This window comes from Berghia stephanieae, chromosome 5 (genome assembly GCF_034508935.2).
Source record: "Berghia stephanieae isolate SIO BIC M18660-M18661 chromosome 5, UCSD_Bste_1.3, whole genome shotgun sequence".
Taxonomy (NCBI): Eukaryota; Metazoa; Mollusca; class Gastropoda; order Nudibranchia; family Aeolidiidae; genus Berghia; species Berghia stephanieae.
Window position 1 is genome coordinate 63,885,963 of NC_088364.1, and position 14,537 is coordinate 63,900,499.

The 14,537-nt window shown below is 34.8% G+C and overlaps 1 protein-coding gene across 1 annotated transcript in view; it reads left to right on the top strand.

The window, feature by feature from the left end:
* Nucleotides 1-873: 873 nt before the first annotated feature.
* Nucleotides 874-14,537, top strand: part of LOC144974187 (beta-1,3-galactosyltransferase 5-like) — a 14,519-nt gene continuing 855 nt past the window's right edge. The window contains exons 1-2 of the mRNA XM_078917107.1: nucleotides 874-1,022; nucleotides 12,381-14,537. The exon at nucleotides 12,381-14,537 is cut by the window's right edge and continues 855 nt beyond it. Coding sequence (XP_078773233.1) covers nucleotides 967-1,022; nucleotides 12,381-13,605 — 1,281 coding nt within the window. The 5' untranslated portion in view covers nucleotides 874-966 and the 3' untranslated portion in view covers nucleotides 13,606-14,537. The remainder of the gene's footprint in view (nucleotides 1,023-12,380) is intronic.

A 14,537-nucleotide genomic window follows, 5' to 3' on the forward strand; every position in this document is an offset into this window, starting at 1 on the left:
TCTTTATACTCAACCTCTTTCGGATTAATGCATCTTTGTATTTTGATCCCAAGATGAATGTTAATTTAGTTTATGTTATTTCTCTTTATTTTATATTATTTCCGTATTTGGCATAGCATGTGAGTGTATTATAACACATCTTGTATTAATGACTTTATGTTTAGTTATTACATATAATGATAATATTCTGTTGATGTAGTATGTATAATGTTTCATTTGTATAATAATGTCATTGTATTATTGTTTCGCGCATTGAGCATCATCCAGTGATGAAAATGCGCGTTATGAATGTCATGTATTATTATTATTGTTATTATTATTATTATTATTATTATTATTATTATTATTATTATTATTATTATTATTATTATTATTATTATTATTATTATTACAATGACAATCCGGAAATAAAATTCAATTTTATATGCCATCATGCTGGCTTATTGTTCACAATTTTTATATTTTAGGGTTACTATGTATAACCATAATATTTCGTAATTTGTTTTCGTAGTTGAAATGAAAGCGATAGGAACTCTGAAAAAACCCCACGTATTTCAACATTTTGGCCTAAATATTCCTACAGATATCGATCGATTAATATCACTCTCGTCTAGGCAAAAACTCTCAAACATAGAACTTGCGAAGTCCCAGGTTTGAGAATGTTTGCCAAGACGATGGCCATTTTAATCGACCAATATTTGAAAGACTAGTCATCTGGCCAAAAATGGAAAAAAAGTGTTTTTCATAGTATGACAAAATGCCCGTACAGTCACGCTATCCCGATGAAAGGTGACAGCATTAAATTAAATATGTAAAAGGGTGACCAGAAAATTGGAATATTGTATAAAGAGGGAACAGATGAAGTTTATCTATTCTGCACGTCAAGTAAATATACAGGTTTTGGGAGAATATATGTATAATTAAAATCATATAACTTAACAATTCGTTTATATAAACTCTTTTAAGATGATCACGTGTATCAGTTTGAAGAGGATTATATCGAAATGGACCACACGTCGAAAGTAAGCACTTCCACATTATGTCATATTATGATCCATTCATAGCCATATAGACGGAAAGAACTTGACGTCACTCAGCTCTTTGTTATTCTTTTTAGACAACCATTTAATGATCAGTGCTCGCTAATTATGATATCAGCTAGATTATAAACGTATGGCTACACACAGTTTTGTGTGTTGATATGTTTAATTTTGCTGGCGGATTTTGTGAGTATTTCACCTAAACACATAGCATCAGTTAAGAACTTTCCTGTCACCCGAATTATTCACCCCGTAGCCTTTGTGAAATTGTAGCTGTCACAGTAAAGGTTGTTCACAATTATCTTATTAAATTTTATTTTATTAAGAACTGAATTCATCTCACTCCAGTTATATTTCGGTAGGCTTAGATAAACTTTACCTTCTAATATTAGATCGTCTTTCCTTTTATAGCCTTCCCTCGAATTAATTTCTAATTAGTGAATACTTTTCGTTCTACATTCTGTCACGTAGCCACTTATTATAAAAGCTGATAGGTCTAACATTTGACACTCACTTTCTCTCCACAATCTATGCCGGACGGCCAGTCGCTCTATTCCTATATATATACTGGAAGATTTTTATCTTTTGGGACTTTGTAGATATTATATCTACACCATTAAGACGCCGGAGCTTTTAACTTTGATTGTATAATCTTCAAGGATCAAACCCAAGCCCGCTGTCAAAGGACTACACAATAACTTCTTACCAATTGCCTGGAAGTGAAATTTTACGAGTCCGATCCTGTTATCAGAGGAATAGATCATCCAAGCCCATCAACTGCCTGGAAACGTAAACTTATGAACCTGACATATTATCATAAGTTACGTAAAATATTCATATCTCTATTTGTAACGGCCACGATCACTGTTTATCTCTTTTAATTAAATTTCATCATTATTTTTATTTCATTGTAAACAAATCGTTAATTGTTTTTCATTTATAGTAACTAGTAAATTCTGGGGCCTCATTCTACATATATCTTTATGCATAGTCGAGTAGCTCTTTACTCACTTGAGACCATGACATTTTGGAGGGGACACATATAAAGAATTGAATTTATTTAGTTACTTATATCTATTTCATCTAACTTTAAAGTTTAAATTGTAAAACTCTTAATTGCCCCACTTGATCATATTTTAATTGAACCCCCTATTTACAGGATTAATTTTTTTTTTCTTTTTCATTTCTTCATTTAAATGGAATAGCAATTTATCCATTCATTCTTTCATTCAAATTGAATAGCATTTTATTGATTCATTCCTTCATTCATTTATTCATTTCTAAATTATTCATTCATTCATTGTTCATTCATTTATTTATTCATTCATTCATTCATCCATTCATTCGTTTATTCACTCATTTATCCAATCATTCATACATTTATTCCTCCCTTCATTCTTTCATTCATACATTATCCATTCATTCATTCATTTATTCACTCAGTTTTTCATTCATTCATTCATTCCTTGTCCACTTTGTTATTATATCACTCATTTCATTTTGTTGTTTGCCTCATCCATGAATTGTTTTCAATATGTTTACATTCCATAACGATTCATTCACCTATCATCCAATCACTCAGTGTTGTGAACACATTTTGTAACTATTGTAAATCTTACGATATTTTATTGTTTTGTATTTCAGACATCACTGTTAAACACTCTTCAATGCCTAATTACAATTGTTGAACAACCATTGAACAAGAGAGAGGTCCCAGCCACGAACTGAGTTGGTAGATATATCCTTCATTATTCTCTTTTACATGAGTTGGGCATCACATAGTAACTATAGACATCGTGATTTGTTTTGCATAGTGATTTGTTTTAAATACATTTTTGGCATACTACTGTTACCGAAAACCACTTATATATTATGTTCTGAAAAGTGAGTCTTTAAAAACTAAATAATAATAAAAGGAGTCTACTAGCCGTCGTGTTATATTTAGTGATAGATAACTTGGGATTATTTTGGCATCCTATTATTGTTATCACACTCTAGTATATTAGCGTCATTGCGAATAATTGTACACAAACTAGCGACGAGTCACAAACATTGGTGATACATTTTTCGTAGTAACATAGTTTAGAGTACACGCGATTGACACATTGTTATGGACTCAAGTCATAACTCCGCATTGTATTGACACATTGCTTTATAAGATATAACGATAAAAGGCATCAAATCCAACATACATAATAAGTTGAAATAAGATTGAGAGATTTCTAAAAATAGAACAGTTCATTCCAGTAAGTGTAAATAAATAAAACAGTCAGTAACAGTATCCTGTCAATATATATATATAAAACATCGTAACTAATTTATTGCAAAAATGGAAGCATATAAAAGATACTTAGGTCTCGCAAAGGACTTAGAAATACCCCAGGAAAGAATATTTTCATGATGCGAAGAGAAAATAAAAGAAGAAAAAGAAGAAAGAATTCGTAGAGAAGAAAATGAAGAAAGAATTCGTAGAGAAGAAAATGAAGAAAGAATTCGTAGAGAAGAAAAAGAACACGAAGAAAGAATTCGTAGAGAAGAAAATGAAGAAAGAATTCGTAGAGAAGAAAAAGAACACGAAGAAAGAATACGTAGAGAAAAACGAGAAGAAAGAGTCCAAGAAAGGGAACTAAAAAGACAAATAGCTTTAGCAGAAGAAGAAACCAAAAGGACCCAAATGATGCTGGAAATTGAAAAAACAAAAACCGGTCATGAAAGAAAACAATAATAGTGATGAATTTTTCGTGAAACTTCCACGCATGCCAACATACGATGAACGCTCAGACTGTCTAGAATCCTTCTTACACCGATTCGAAGTTCAGGCTAAAGGTTATCGTTGGCCAGAAAGCAAATGGGCCACAGCCTTGATTAACTGCTTATCTGGAGAACCGCTAAAAGTTTTCTATACCTTAACAACTGAAGATGCAGATGACTATGGAAAAATTAAAGACGCTCTACTAAAAAGATTTAGATTAACGGAAGATGGTTACCAGGAAAGGTTTCACACTGCAAAACCGGAAAGTGGAGAAGACTTTAATACATTCGTGAACCGAATTACTCAATTTCTAAATCGGTGGCTTGAGTTGGCAAACGTAAAACAAGACGACTTTGCAGGCCTTTACTATCTCACGCTGAAGAATCGAATCTATCAAGCTTGCAACCCAGATTTAGTCGCATTCTTTAAAGAGAGAAAGCCAGAAAACTTGGACAAATTAAAAATCTACGCAGAAAACTTTAACAGCGCACATCCATTGACACCCCTTAGCAGAACATTGAAGGAACCATACTACGCTGCCGCTGCTCAGAGTCCATGTACACCTAAAGTTCAAAACTCAAATAGAACGAGCCGATCAATCACTCGGAACACGCAAGTGAAACAAGATGATCATAGTAACAAACCATGGAACAAACAGTTCAATAGAGACCATAGCCAATCCTATCAAAACAAAACAAGAAATAGCACTGACAATAATACTGAGTATAAGAAAACCAACAAACCTATAATTAAATGTCAATATTGTGGAATGAAAGGCCACACAGCAGACAAATGTTACAAAATCGTGGGATATCCAAAAGAAACTGCAAATGCATCACTCCAAACAAGTGTAAACAATCAGACACGAGTAATGTCAGGAGAAAATATAAATGTGTATTGCGTGAAAGGTATGTCACTTTTAACACAAACTCACAAATCAGGATCGCTATTTTTTGTGAAGGCAAAGCTAATGGAACTGATTGCAAAATATTGAGAGACACAGGATGCAGTACAGTAGGAATAAAAGCATCTTTGATCAATGACGAAGACAAAACTGGAAAAACGGTACAATGCATCACATTCAGTGGCACAGTCGAAACCTTTGAAACAGCTAACGTGTACATAGAAACCCCATACTATACAAGAATAGTGGAATGCTGTATACTTCCCAATCCCGTCGCTGATGTTATTGTTGGCAATATAAAAGGTCTTAAAGACAACCCAACAGATGTAAAAGAATGGTCATTAACCCAAGAAACAGCTTGTCTAGCAGAAACAAGAAAGATGACTAAGACAACAGAGAAGCCAATGACTATTTCTCTAGAACCACAACAATTTGACAGGAACACGTTCATTGAAGAACAGAAAAAGGACCCGACTTTAACATCATATTTCAATATCGCAAACAAAGGGACGAAATCAAAAGTTGAATACATCATTGAAAAAGATATTCTGTTCAGGTTACATAGGAAAAGAAACAAAATAGCTAAACAACTGGTCACGCCGAGTATTTACAGAAACAAAATCCTTGGAATAGCGCACGATTCAATAACTTCTGGACATCTTGGGAGCTCTTCCACATTGAAGAGAATATCCGAGAATTTCACATGGCCTGGAATTACTAAAGACGTCCGAGAATATGTGAAATCGTGTGACACATGCCAAAGAAGAGTCGCAAAAGGCAGAATACCGAGATTGCCATTAGAGACAACCCCAGTTATTGAAAAAGTTTTTCAAAAAGTTGCAATTGACATTATAGGCCCTTTAACAAAATCAGATAGAAACCATACACACATACTAACACTAGTCGATTACGCAACCAGGTGGCCAGAAGCGATAGCATTGAAATCAACTACATCGGATCACATAGCTGAAGCATTGATGACAATTTTTACTAGAATAGGCATACCAAATGAGATACTGTCGGACAATGGACCCCAATTTACATCACATATGATGCATGAAACCATGAAACTCATGGGAATCCAACACTCATTCACAACTCCCTACCACCCCCAAGCAAATGGTCTTTGTGAAAGATTTAATGGCACTCTAAAGAATATGTTAAGAAAAGTGTCAGCAGAAAAACCAGATGATTGGGACAGATACTTACCAGCAATCCTATTTGCATATAGAGAAATACCCCAAGAATCTACAGGCTACTCCCCATTTGAGTTGATGTATGGACGATCACCTCGCGGCCCGATCAATATAGTAGCCGACATTTGTAAAGGGAATGAGGAGGACAATAACGAAATTATGTTTGCTTACGAATATGTAAGAAACCTGAAAGACAGAATAGAGGACACGTGTAAGCTAGCACAGGAATCCGTCACTAAAAAAGCAGAGAAATACAAGGAATACTCCGATCGAAAAAGCAAGTCAAGAAAATTTGAGATTGGTGACAAAGTACTAATACTCTTACCCGATGACTCGAGTAAACTTTTAGCTACATGGAAAGGACCATTCAAGGTATTAGCAGTACGATCTGGTGTTAATTACGAGATTCAAATTAACAACACAACAAAGACATTTCATGCAAACATGCTAAAAAAATACTTTGATAGAGACACAGTGTCGCAACCTATGTTTACTAATATCGAAGCTTCAAATGCAGGATTAATCATACCGTTGGTCATGGGACACAGACACCCGAGACAGAAAAACAAACAAAAATCGCACAATTGCAACCACCTAAGACAAAAAAAAGAAGTACGCAAAGTACTTGGGCTCCTAAATTTTTACAGGAAATACATTTACAACTTCGCGCACATCGCGACACCGCTAACAAATCTGACAAAGAATGGGTCACCGAACAAAAGTGTTTGGACAGAAGCGTGTCAGAATAGCTTTAACCAATTAAAGGCATTACTCTGTTCAGAACCAATTCTTAAATTACCCGACATATCAAAAGAATTTGTTGTAAGAACTGACGCGTCTGATAAGGGCATCGCAGGTGTACTATTACAGGAGCATGAGGGAACTCTAATGCCTTGCTTATATGCAAGCAGAAAATTATTGGACAGAGAATCACGATGCTCTGTAATAGAGCGTGAAGGACTGGCCATCGTCTTTGCTTTTAAGACATTCAGCAGATATCTACTGCTAAAAGAGTTTGTGGTCGAAACGGACCATAAACCACTCACGTACATAAGAAATAACAAAATGAATAATAGTAGAGTACTAAGGTGGAGTCTATTTTTGCAAAATTACACTTTCAGTATCTCTCACATATCAGGCTGTGAAAATATTCACGCCGACCTACTTTCTCGATTAGTGTAATGACGTGAGAAGGGTATAACTTAACCTCTCATGCATACTGTTAGTTACCTCGCAAATTATGCCAAATCAGAACGCACAATTTCGATAATTTTATTTGTAAACATGATGACCCAACTTAATGTAACATTGAGTATTGTTTGGATATATATACCATACCCATTCATGATTTGGGAAATCTTCTCTTTATCTATTATTGTTATGAATTTTCACTCATTTATGATTAATAATTGAAATGTCAATATTCCATTTAAATTTTCATTCATTTCATTCAGTAAATTACCTTCATATCATCGACTTAAATCATGCTTCATTGCCATCACTATTGTTTATCACAATGATTTGTAATCACATTGCCATCATGTTGTTCATCACAATGATTTGTAATCACAATCTTTCATTGTTATTGTCACCCATTCATATACCTACGTTAATATAAACATTTCCATGTCTAGTTAATAAATAATTTAATTGTAGCACAAATCATAACAATGGATTAATGCTAGAGTAATGATAGTAAATTTACTTCCGTTTGTAAAATCTATCTTTCCCATAATGGTTAAAGAGTATATTTTAAACGTGGGTGGGGGGTGTCACAGTAAAGGTTGTTCACAATTATCTTATTAAATTTTATTTTATTAAGAACTGAATTCATCTCACTCCAGTTATATTTCGGTAGGCTTAGATAAACTTTACCTTCTAATATTAGATCGTCTTTCCTTTTATAGCCTTCCCTCGAATTAATTTCTAATTAGTGAATACTTTTCGTTCTACATTCTGTCACGTAGCCACTTATTATAAAAGCTGATAGGTCTAACATTTGACACTCACTTTCTCTCCACAATCTATGCCGGACGGCCAGTCGCTCTATTCCTATATATATACTGGAAGATTTTTATCTTTTGGGACTTTGTAGATATTATATCTACACCATTAAGACGCCGGAGCTTTTAACTTTGATTGTATAATCTTCAAGGATCAAACCCAAGCCCGCTGTCAAAGGACTACACAATAACTTCTTACCAATTGCCTGGAAGTGAAATTTTACGAGTCCGATCCATGTTATCAGAGGAATAGATCATCCAAGCCCATCAACTGCCTGGAAACGTAAACTTATGAACCTGACATATTATCATAAGTTACGTAAAATATTCATATCTCTATTTGTAACTGCCACGATCACTGTTTATCTCTTTTAATTAAATTTCATCATTATTTTTATTTCATTGTAAACAAATCGTTAATTGTTTTTCATTTATAGTAACTAGTAAATTCTGGGGCCTCATTCTACATATATCTTTATGCATAGTCGAGTAGCTCTTTACTCACTTGAGACCATGACAGTAGCCTGACACGAGGACTTACACTTTGACGTCATTTTTAGGTTTATGCAGAGCCTAGCGGGTTGTCGTTATTAGTACTCAATGAAACAGCTGATCCCATTGGTTGAACTATAGAACACAAAAAATGTGTAACGTTACACGTTTATAATCTGATTAATACAATTGATACTGATAAATTACTCATAAAAATGGTCGGTGAAATACAATAACGCGGAAATTTGTTTTCTTTTGTGATCATAGAGTTGTCTTTGACGTATTTCTTTGATGAATCATATATTCTTCCAACTTAGAATTTCCGGCCTGTCTTTTCTTTTTTTTTTTTTGTCACTAATTTTGACACATGTAATTAGCCAGTCAGTTGTGTTTACTATGTTGTCCTCTGTTGTATCCAAGTGATTCGTGTTTGAAATGACCTGCGGCGTCTCTACCGTTTGGTCTATTTAAAGGAATGACGCCGCTCTCTGTGTTCAATAGAATATCGATGGTGTCATGTATGAGAAAGCCCGATATCATTTATAAATCGTCTTGGATTGTTAGATCTGAAATATAAATTAGTAACGTAGATGTGGTTATTAGGATCAGTTTATTACATATTTATCATCTGACTCCTTTATCCATTTCTGTTGGTATTCTTTATGCATTTTTAATGAATTACGCAAAGACGTAATATCAATACTTTATAACTAATTACCAGGATGAAATTATAATAAATGTCCTGTTACGATTAAAATACTTGAAATAGCAATAACCAATTGTTTCTTAAGCATAAAACAAAGCAAACGAACAAACAAGGATAACGCTAAACAATTGCAAAGTCTTCATTATCTATTATTATTCATGGAAACAAATCTTCGGTACCTTAATCAGCAGTTTTCTTTAAAAAGTTTGACCCAATGGTGTCCGATGGTTGTTCAATGAGGTAGGTTTGCAGAGGTAGATCGTTCTGGTCAGTTTGAGCTTATATTTCGAAGTCTGGTCTAGGTAAAAGAAACATTCCATCTAATAAAGTCATTATGTTATCGAATCGCTTCATAATATAATCATGATAATATACCAAAGACAAGCATGATGCAATAGATCAGATAATCAGGAAATCAAATTTAATACAAATTTGATAAATATCAAGGTCGACTTCTAGCATGCTTGAGTTGAAACTGGTGTCTTGGAGGTTCCAATCCCTATTGATTGTCTTTATAATTTCAATTGATCTCTTTAATGCAGGATAAGACCTCTTTGACGAAGCTTTCCGTTTTGTCATCTCCACCATCATTCTTTCTCTTTGAAGAGGAGACGTTTTTTCCCCCTTTTGTCTTGGTCTTGAATTTGGAATCGGAGCAATCTGCCTCGATAAACCATTGGAGTGTAATGTCATTAAAAAACCCCTCACTTCATCAATAATCAAAGTTGTGCAGCTACGTGGTCTTGTTATATTGATACTCGCCCTCGGATCATACGGTCTTGGAATCGAGTCCCGCGATGAGCGGCGAAAAATTGAGTCCTTGGAAAAGACTCTTTACTCACATTCTCTCGCCGTACACATGTATACAATACAAATTATACGTCAACTACTTATTCAACCAAAAAAATCGTTCTATATTCCAAACGACGGGCAAAGTTGTTTTTTTTCAAATAGTGATGGGAAGAACAGGTGGTCGGGGTATTATTTTCTAAAACAGTCAATCATGATTTCGTACATTATTCTACTCGTAAAGCATCTGAACCATAACCGGAAGATAATGGGATTTAATCCCAGCGGCAAAATGCTTTAGAAATTGATAATTCAGCAGCCGTGATATTTCTGAATGCTCAAAATGATTATAATGTATTTTATTATATGCTAGACCTAGAGTTCATTGACAATAGAACTCCATAAAATGTGAAAGAGAATATTGAGGTTGTAAGTTTTGTCACAATTATTCCTTTTAATCCACAAAAATCCACTATATATCATTTACATGACGTACTTCGATCGCTTGAAAGAGGATAGTGCAATACTTCTCCGTCTAACTTGAAATAAAAACCAGATGATCAAAGCTCTGAACTCACATCAGAGGTTTGTTTATCTTGAAATAGAAGAAAGTGAGGGCGCGATTATCTCTAAAGGTGATATCACAGGTTTGATTAGCAGATTGGCAAAAACGCAACTTCAGACGTTAGATCAGCGGGCTCTCGATATGAATCAGACTATTGATGTTAGAAAACTCATATTATCCGCAAGATATAACGTACTAACACATAAATCAATGTGTAAGCTGAAACGTCTATAATCTGATTAATACTATTTAGTGAGAACAAATCATAAAAATTAACTACGCAAAAAAAAAACAATAACAAAGAGCTGACTGACGTCAATTTTGTTCAATCTATGAACGTTAAAGGTGAGACGCAGTTTGTGTGTTGGTATAATAAATTTGGCTAGCTGATGTTGTGAGTGTTTAACATAAATGCATAACATCAATAGTCTGAGCTAATTTTGTGAAAACTAGTCACTAAAATGGCTGTCTAAAGCAATAAAAAAGAGCTGGGTGACGCCAATTTCGTTTTTTCGAAATGTTGAGGTTCAGCGATAGACAGTATGCGCTATGCTAAGAAGCTCATAACATTGCCATCCGGAAGTTTAGTGGACCAACACACAAAACTGTGTCTATCCATGAACGTTTATAGTCGGGTTAATACAGTTCAGTGAGCATGTCTGCTGATGCAACTTTTGTTTTTGCGACTCTATAAAAGCTTCGACTGAAATGAAATTGTATTAGTTTATTTTCCGCCGTCTTAAGAAAAGAGTGAAACACTATGATAGTTTATCAAGCAAGATGGCCAGGTTGTCTGAAAAAAATTGCCCACAGTCAATCGGATGGATAATGGTCGGCAGAACTTCAAGACAAGTGGCAACGATCTTCAAGTGCAATAAATATCTCAGCCATCGTGCGCCTCCATCATAGATTCCAAGATCTTGGACCGGTATATGATCCCCCTAGACCTGGTCATCCAAGAGTTACCACCCCTCAACAAAATCAATATGTCGTGCATCTTCGTAATCGATTCATTCCTGCAACTCCAGCAACAGCGGGAAGAACAATGGGATAGGTAGAATAGTCAATCCAAGAACAACCAGGAGGCGTCTTTACGAAGCCACTTGACTCATCCTTGAGCTGTTTCCCCCTGATTCCAATTGTATCAACCCTTAGTTGCATCCTTCTTGTTGCAAGTAGTCTTTGAATACTTCAAATTTTGGCTTCCTATTGAAACAGCGTCATACCAGTTCAGTTTATTGACTGACACCCCATAATTGTTTTTTTTTAACCTTCATTATGTGTTCAAGTTTTACATGTTTCATTAGAGGATACTATTTCGATAATAAGTATTAAAACATGGTGCATTTAATCTGAACTTAATTGATATTTAATCCTTGGTTTCTGTACAACTTTAAGTTTGATTTTCTCAGCCCTATTATATCATCATTTTACTTTCCTGTGTTCTTGAATATTATATCTAAAATCAATAACCTATCCATATAACATTTAGTTCAATTCAATTGTAAATAACAATTTAAAGACCCACCTTAAACATTTGTAAAAGCTTTGGGTTAGGAAGAACTGCATCCAAATTAATTATTTACAGTTTTGACCATCCCACAAAGAAGAAGGGTAAAAAATTTACCTTGCGTCTTATGCCTTTCACAACATTAAAAAAGGTAGTGAAAAAAATACACTTCATGTATCTTAACTATTACTTTACGATCCTGTTTTAAAGTTATCGTTTACTCCAAGGGCTTCGTTTTCTTTGACAAGAATGGTCCAATTGTAGGCACAACTGTGTTATTTTGTCCTCCTCTTCCCGGACACTTTATAGGAAAAACTTTTTAATAGATCTAATTTCTAGTTTTATTCATTCCGAAAATATAAAGTTACATGAAGGTGATGGATTACATTATTACGTTTTAAAATATGTTCTTTTCTTCCCCAGTTTCAACATCCGAACTGGTCTGTTAGTCATCAGTGCATTTGCTCTATTTCTCACCATGAAAGCAATGGTTCAACCAAGCTTACAAGACGTTTTAAGCTCTGTCAGACCCGTCAATGTGATGAAGAAAAATGTTTTTTCCCGGTCAGGATTTTTCAATTCACATAAAGGAAATGCTTATTCCCCCTCGAACAAGAAGGTGCAGTTGTCAGAAGAACTAAAAGGATGGGAGCATTTTGACGTAGATATATCAGCGACATCAGAAAGAAAATCTGAATACTGGTATTTGACAAAGGTTGACGGCTTATCATTTAATAAGGAAATCCCTGATCATCCAATCTTACAACAGCCGTATTTCCAACCAAATCCCAAGAATCAATTCGTGATGGCTGATGCAGAACTCACCATCCCGGCCGGGTGTTCCGACCGAACAAAAATCGTTATTTTTATTCTATCCGAGCCATACACAACGGCCTCTAGACAGGCCATCAGACAAACATGGGGTTCTGTGGCCTTTGGGGGATTTTGGCCAATGACAACTTTTAACATGGACATTCAGCTATTGTTTGTCGTCGGTATGTACTTCAACAACGACAAAGGTCGGCCAAAACCAACATCATTGGGTGAATCACACCTGAATGCAGAAGTTAAGATTTACAATGACATATTGCGATTGAATACTGAAGATACATATACAAACTTGACTAGAAAAATGATTTTAGGATTTAAATGGCTAAATAAAAACTGTCCACAGATCAAGTATGTCATCAAGGCCGATCAAGACGTTTTCGTTAACGTTCCTCTGATGTGGCAATTTCTGATGCATTACGGACAACGCAACGCCATATATGGACATGTGTATTTTAATAACACCGTGCATAGAGATGGAAAATGGGCAATATCAAAATCTGTACTTCCCATTGATAATTTTCCTATTTACACGGCGGGATCCTGTTACGTCATTTCCGCTGATGCTATTGGCAAAATTTTACAAAAGTATTATCTTTTCCCTTACGTCGGTGTTGAAGACGCGTTCATTACAGGGATAGTTGCATCCGTGGCAAATGTTGATCGTTACAATGTGACTGGATTTACTTACTGGGAGGAGGGAGACTTGGATAAGTGTGAGATTGTTATGAATAGAGTGTACACGGCAAACCACTATAACGCTTCTAGTATAAAAGATATGTGGCGTTTGATAGGAATAGGGAATACGGACTGTTTATAAACAATTTGTCGTCCTCATTTATCTGTTAGTCTTGTATGTAGAGGGTTATAAACAGTCAAAGTTTGTAATTTGAACAATGCTTAAACGGAATAACTGCTTAATTCAAACGATATGTCTGGTGGATTTTTTTTTTCGACAGAATATCTACCAATAAATAACGCATGCCATTGTTTGGAAGGATTTAGTGACTTTATCGGGTCTTTGTCTAAAACAAAAAGCAAATATGACAATTATCGTCCTTATTGAAAAATTTGAATGGAATCTTTTGTGCGCTTCATTGAAACGTTAGGCTAATTAATAAACAGCACAAGTGAAAGTATCACCTGATTTCGACGTCTACTTATTTACAGATCTGAATACCCAAATACGAATGGGCTCATTGTTGTAATGGTATTACTCTCAAACCAACGTGAGATATTCTCCAATCCAAGAAAGCTAAAACGAGCCCTTAATTGCATTCAATTATCAGACTTGCGAATAAGTGAACATATCCTAGGTTGCATTGACTTCGATAAGTGAATTATTTTTTTACCAACCTAAACACATTTCATCGCATCCATAACTGGGATAATTGAAAACAAAAGTGTGATGTCAAAATTCTGGTTCCAATCTGATATGAAGTAAAAAACCAGTCTTCAGGAGTACAAGATGCAACTAACTTTATGGATTCCATTTTATTTTCTGGTCTAAATGATTGCTTGGCATCAATAAAGATAATCCATTGTCGTTCCTTTACGCCACATAACGATAAAAAATATCTGCCTATCACTAAAATAGTTATGCCACCTTATTATTCAATATTTAAAATATTCATTGTTTATGCATTGTCTGAAGGACTGGTTACACACCTCCAAGGAGTTCTGAATCGGAATAGAGAAAGATATGCCGTTATGACTTCCTTGCATAATTAGTGAGAGCGAATTTATGGTGTA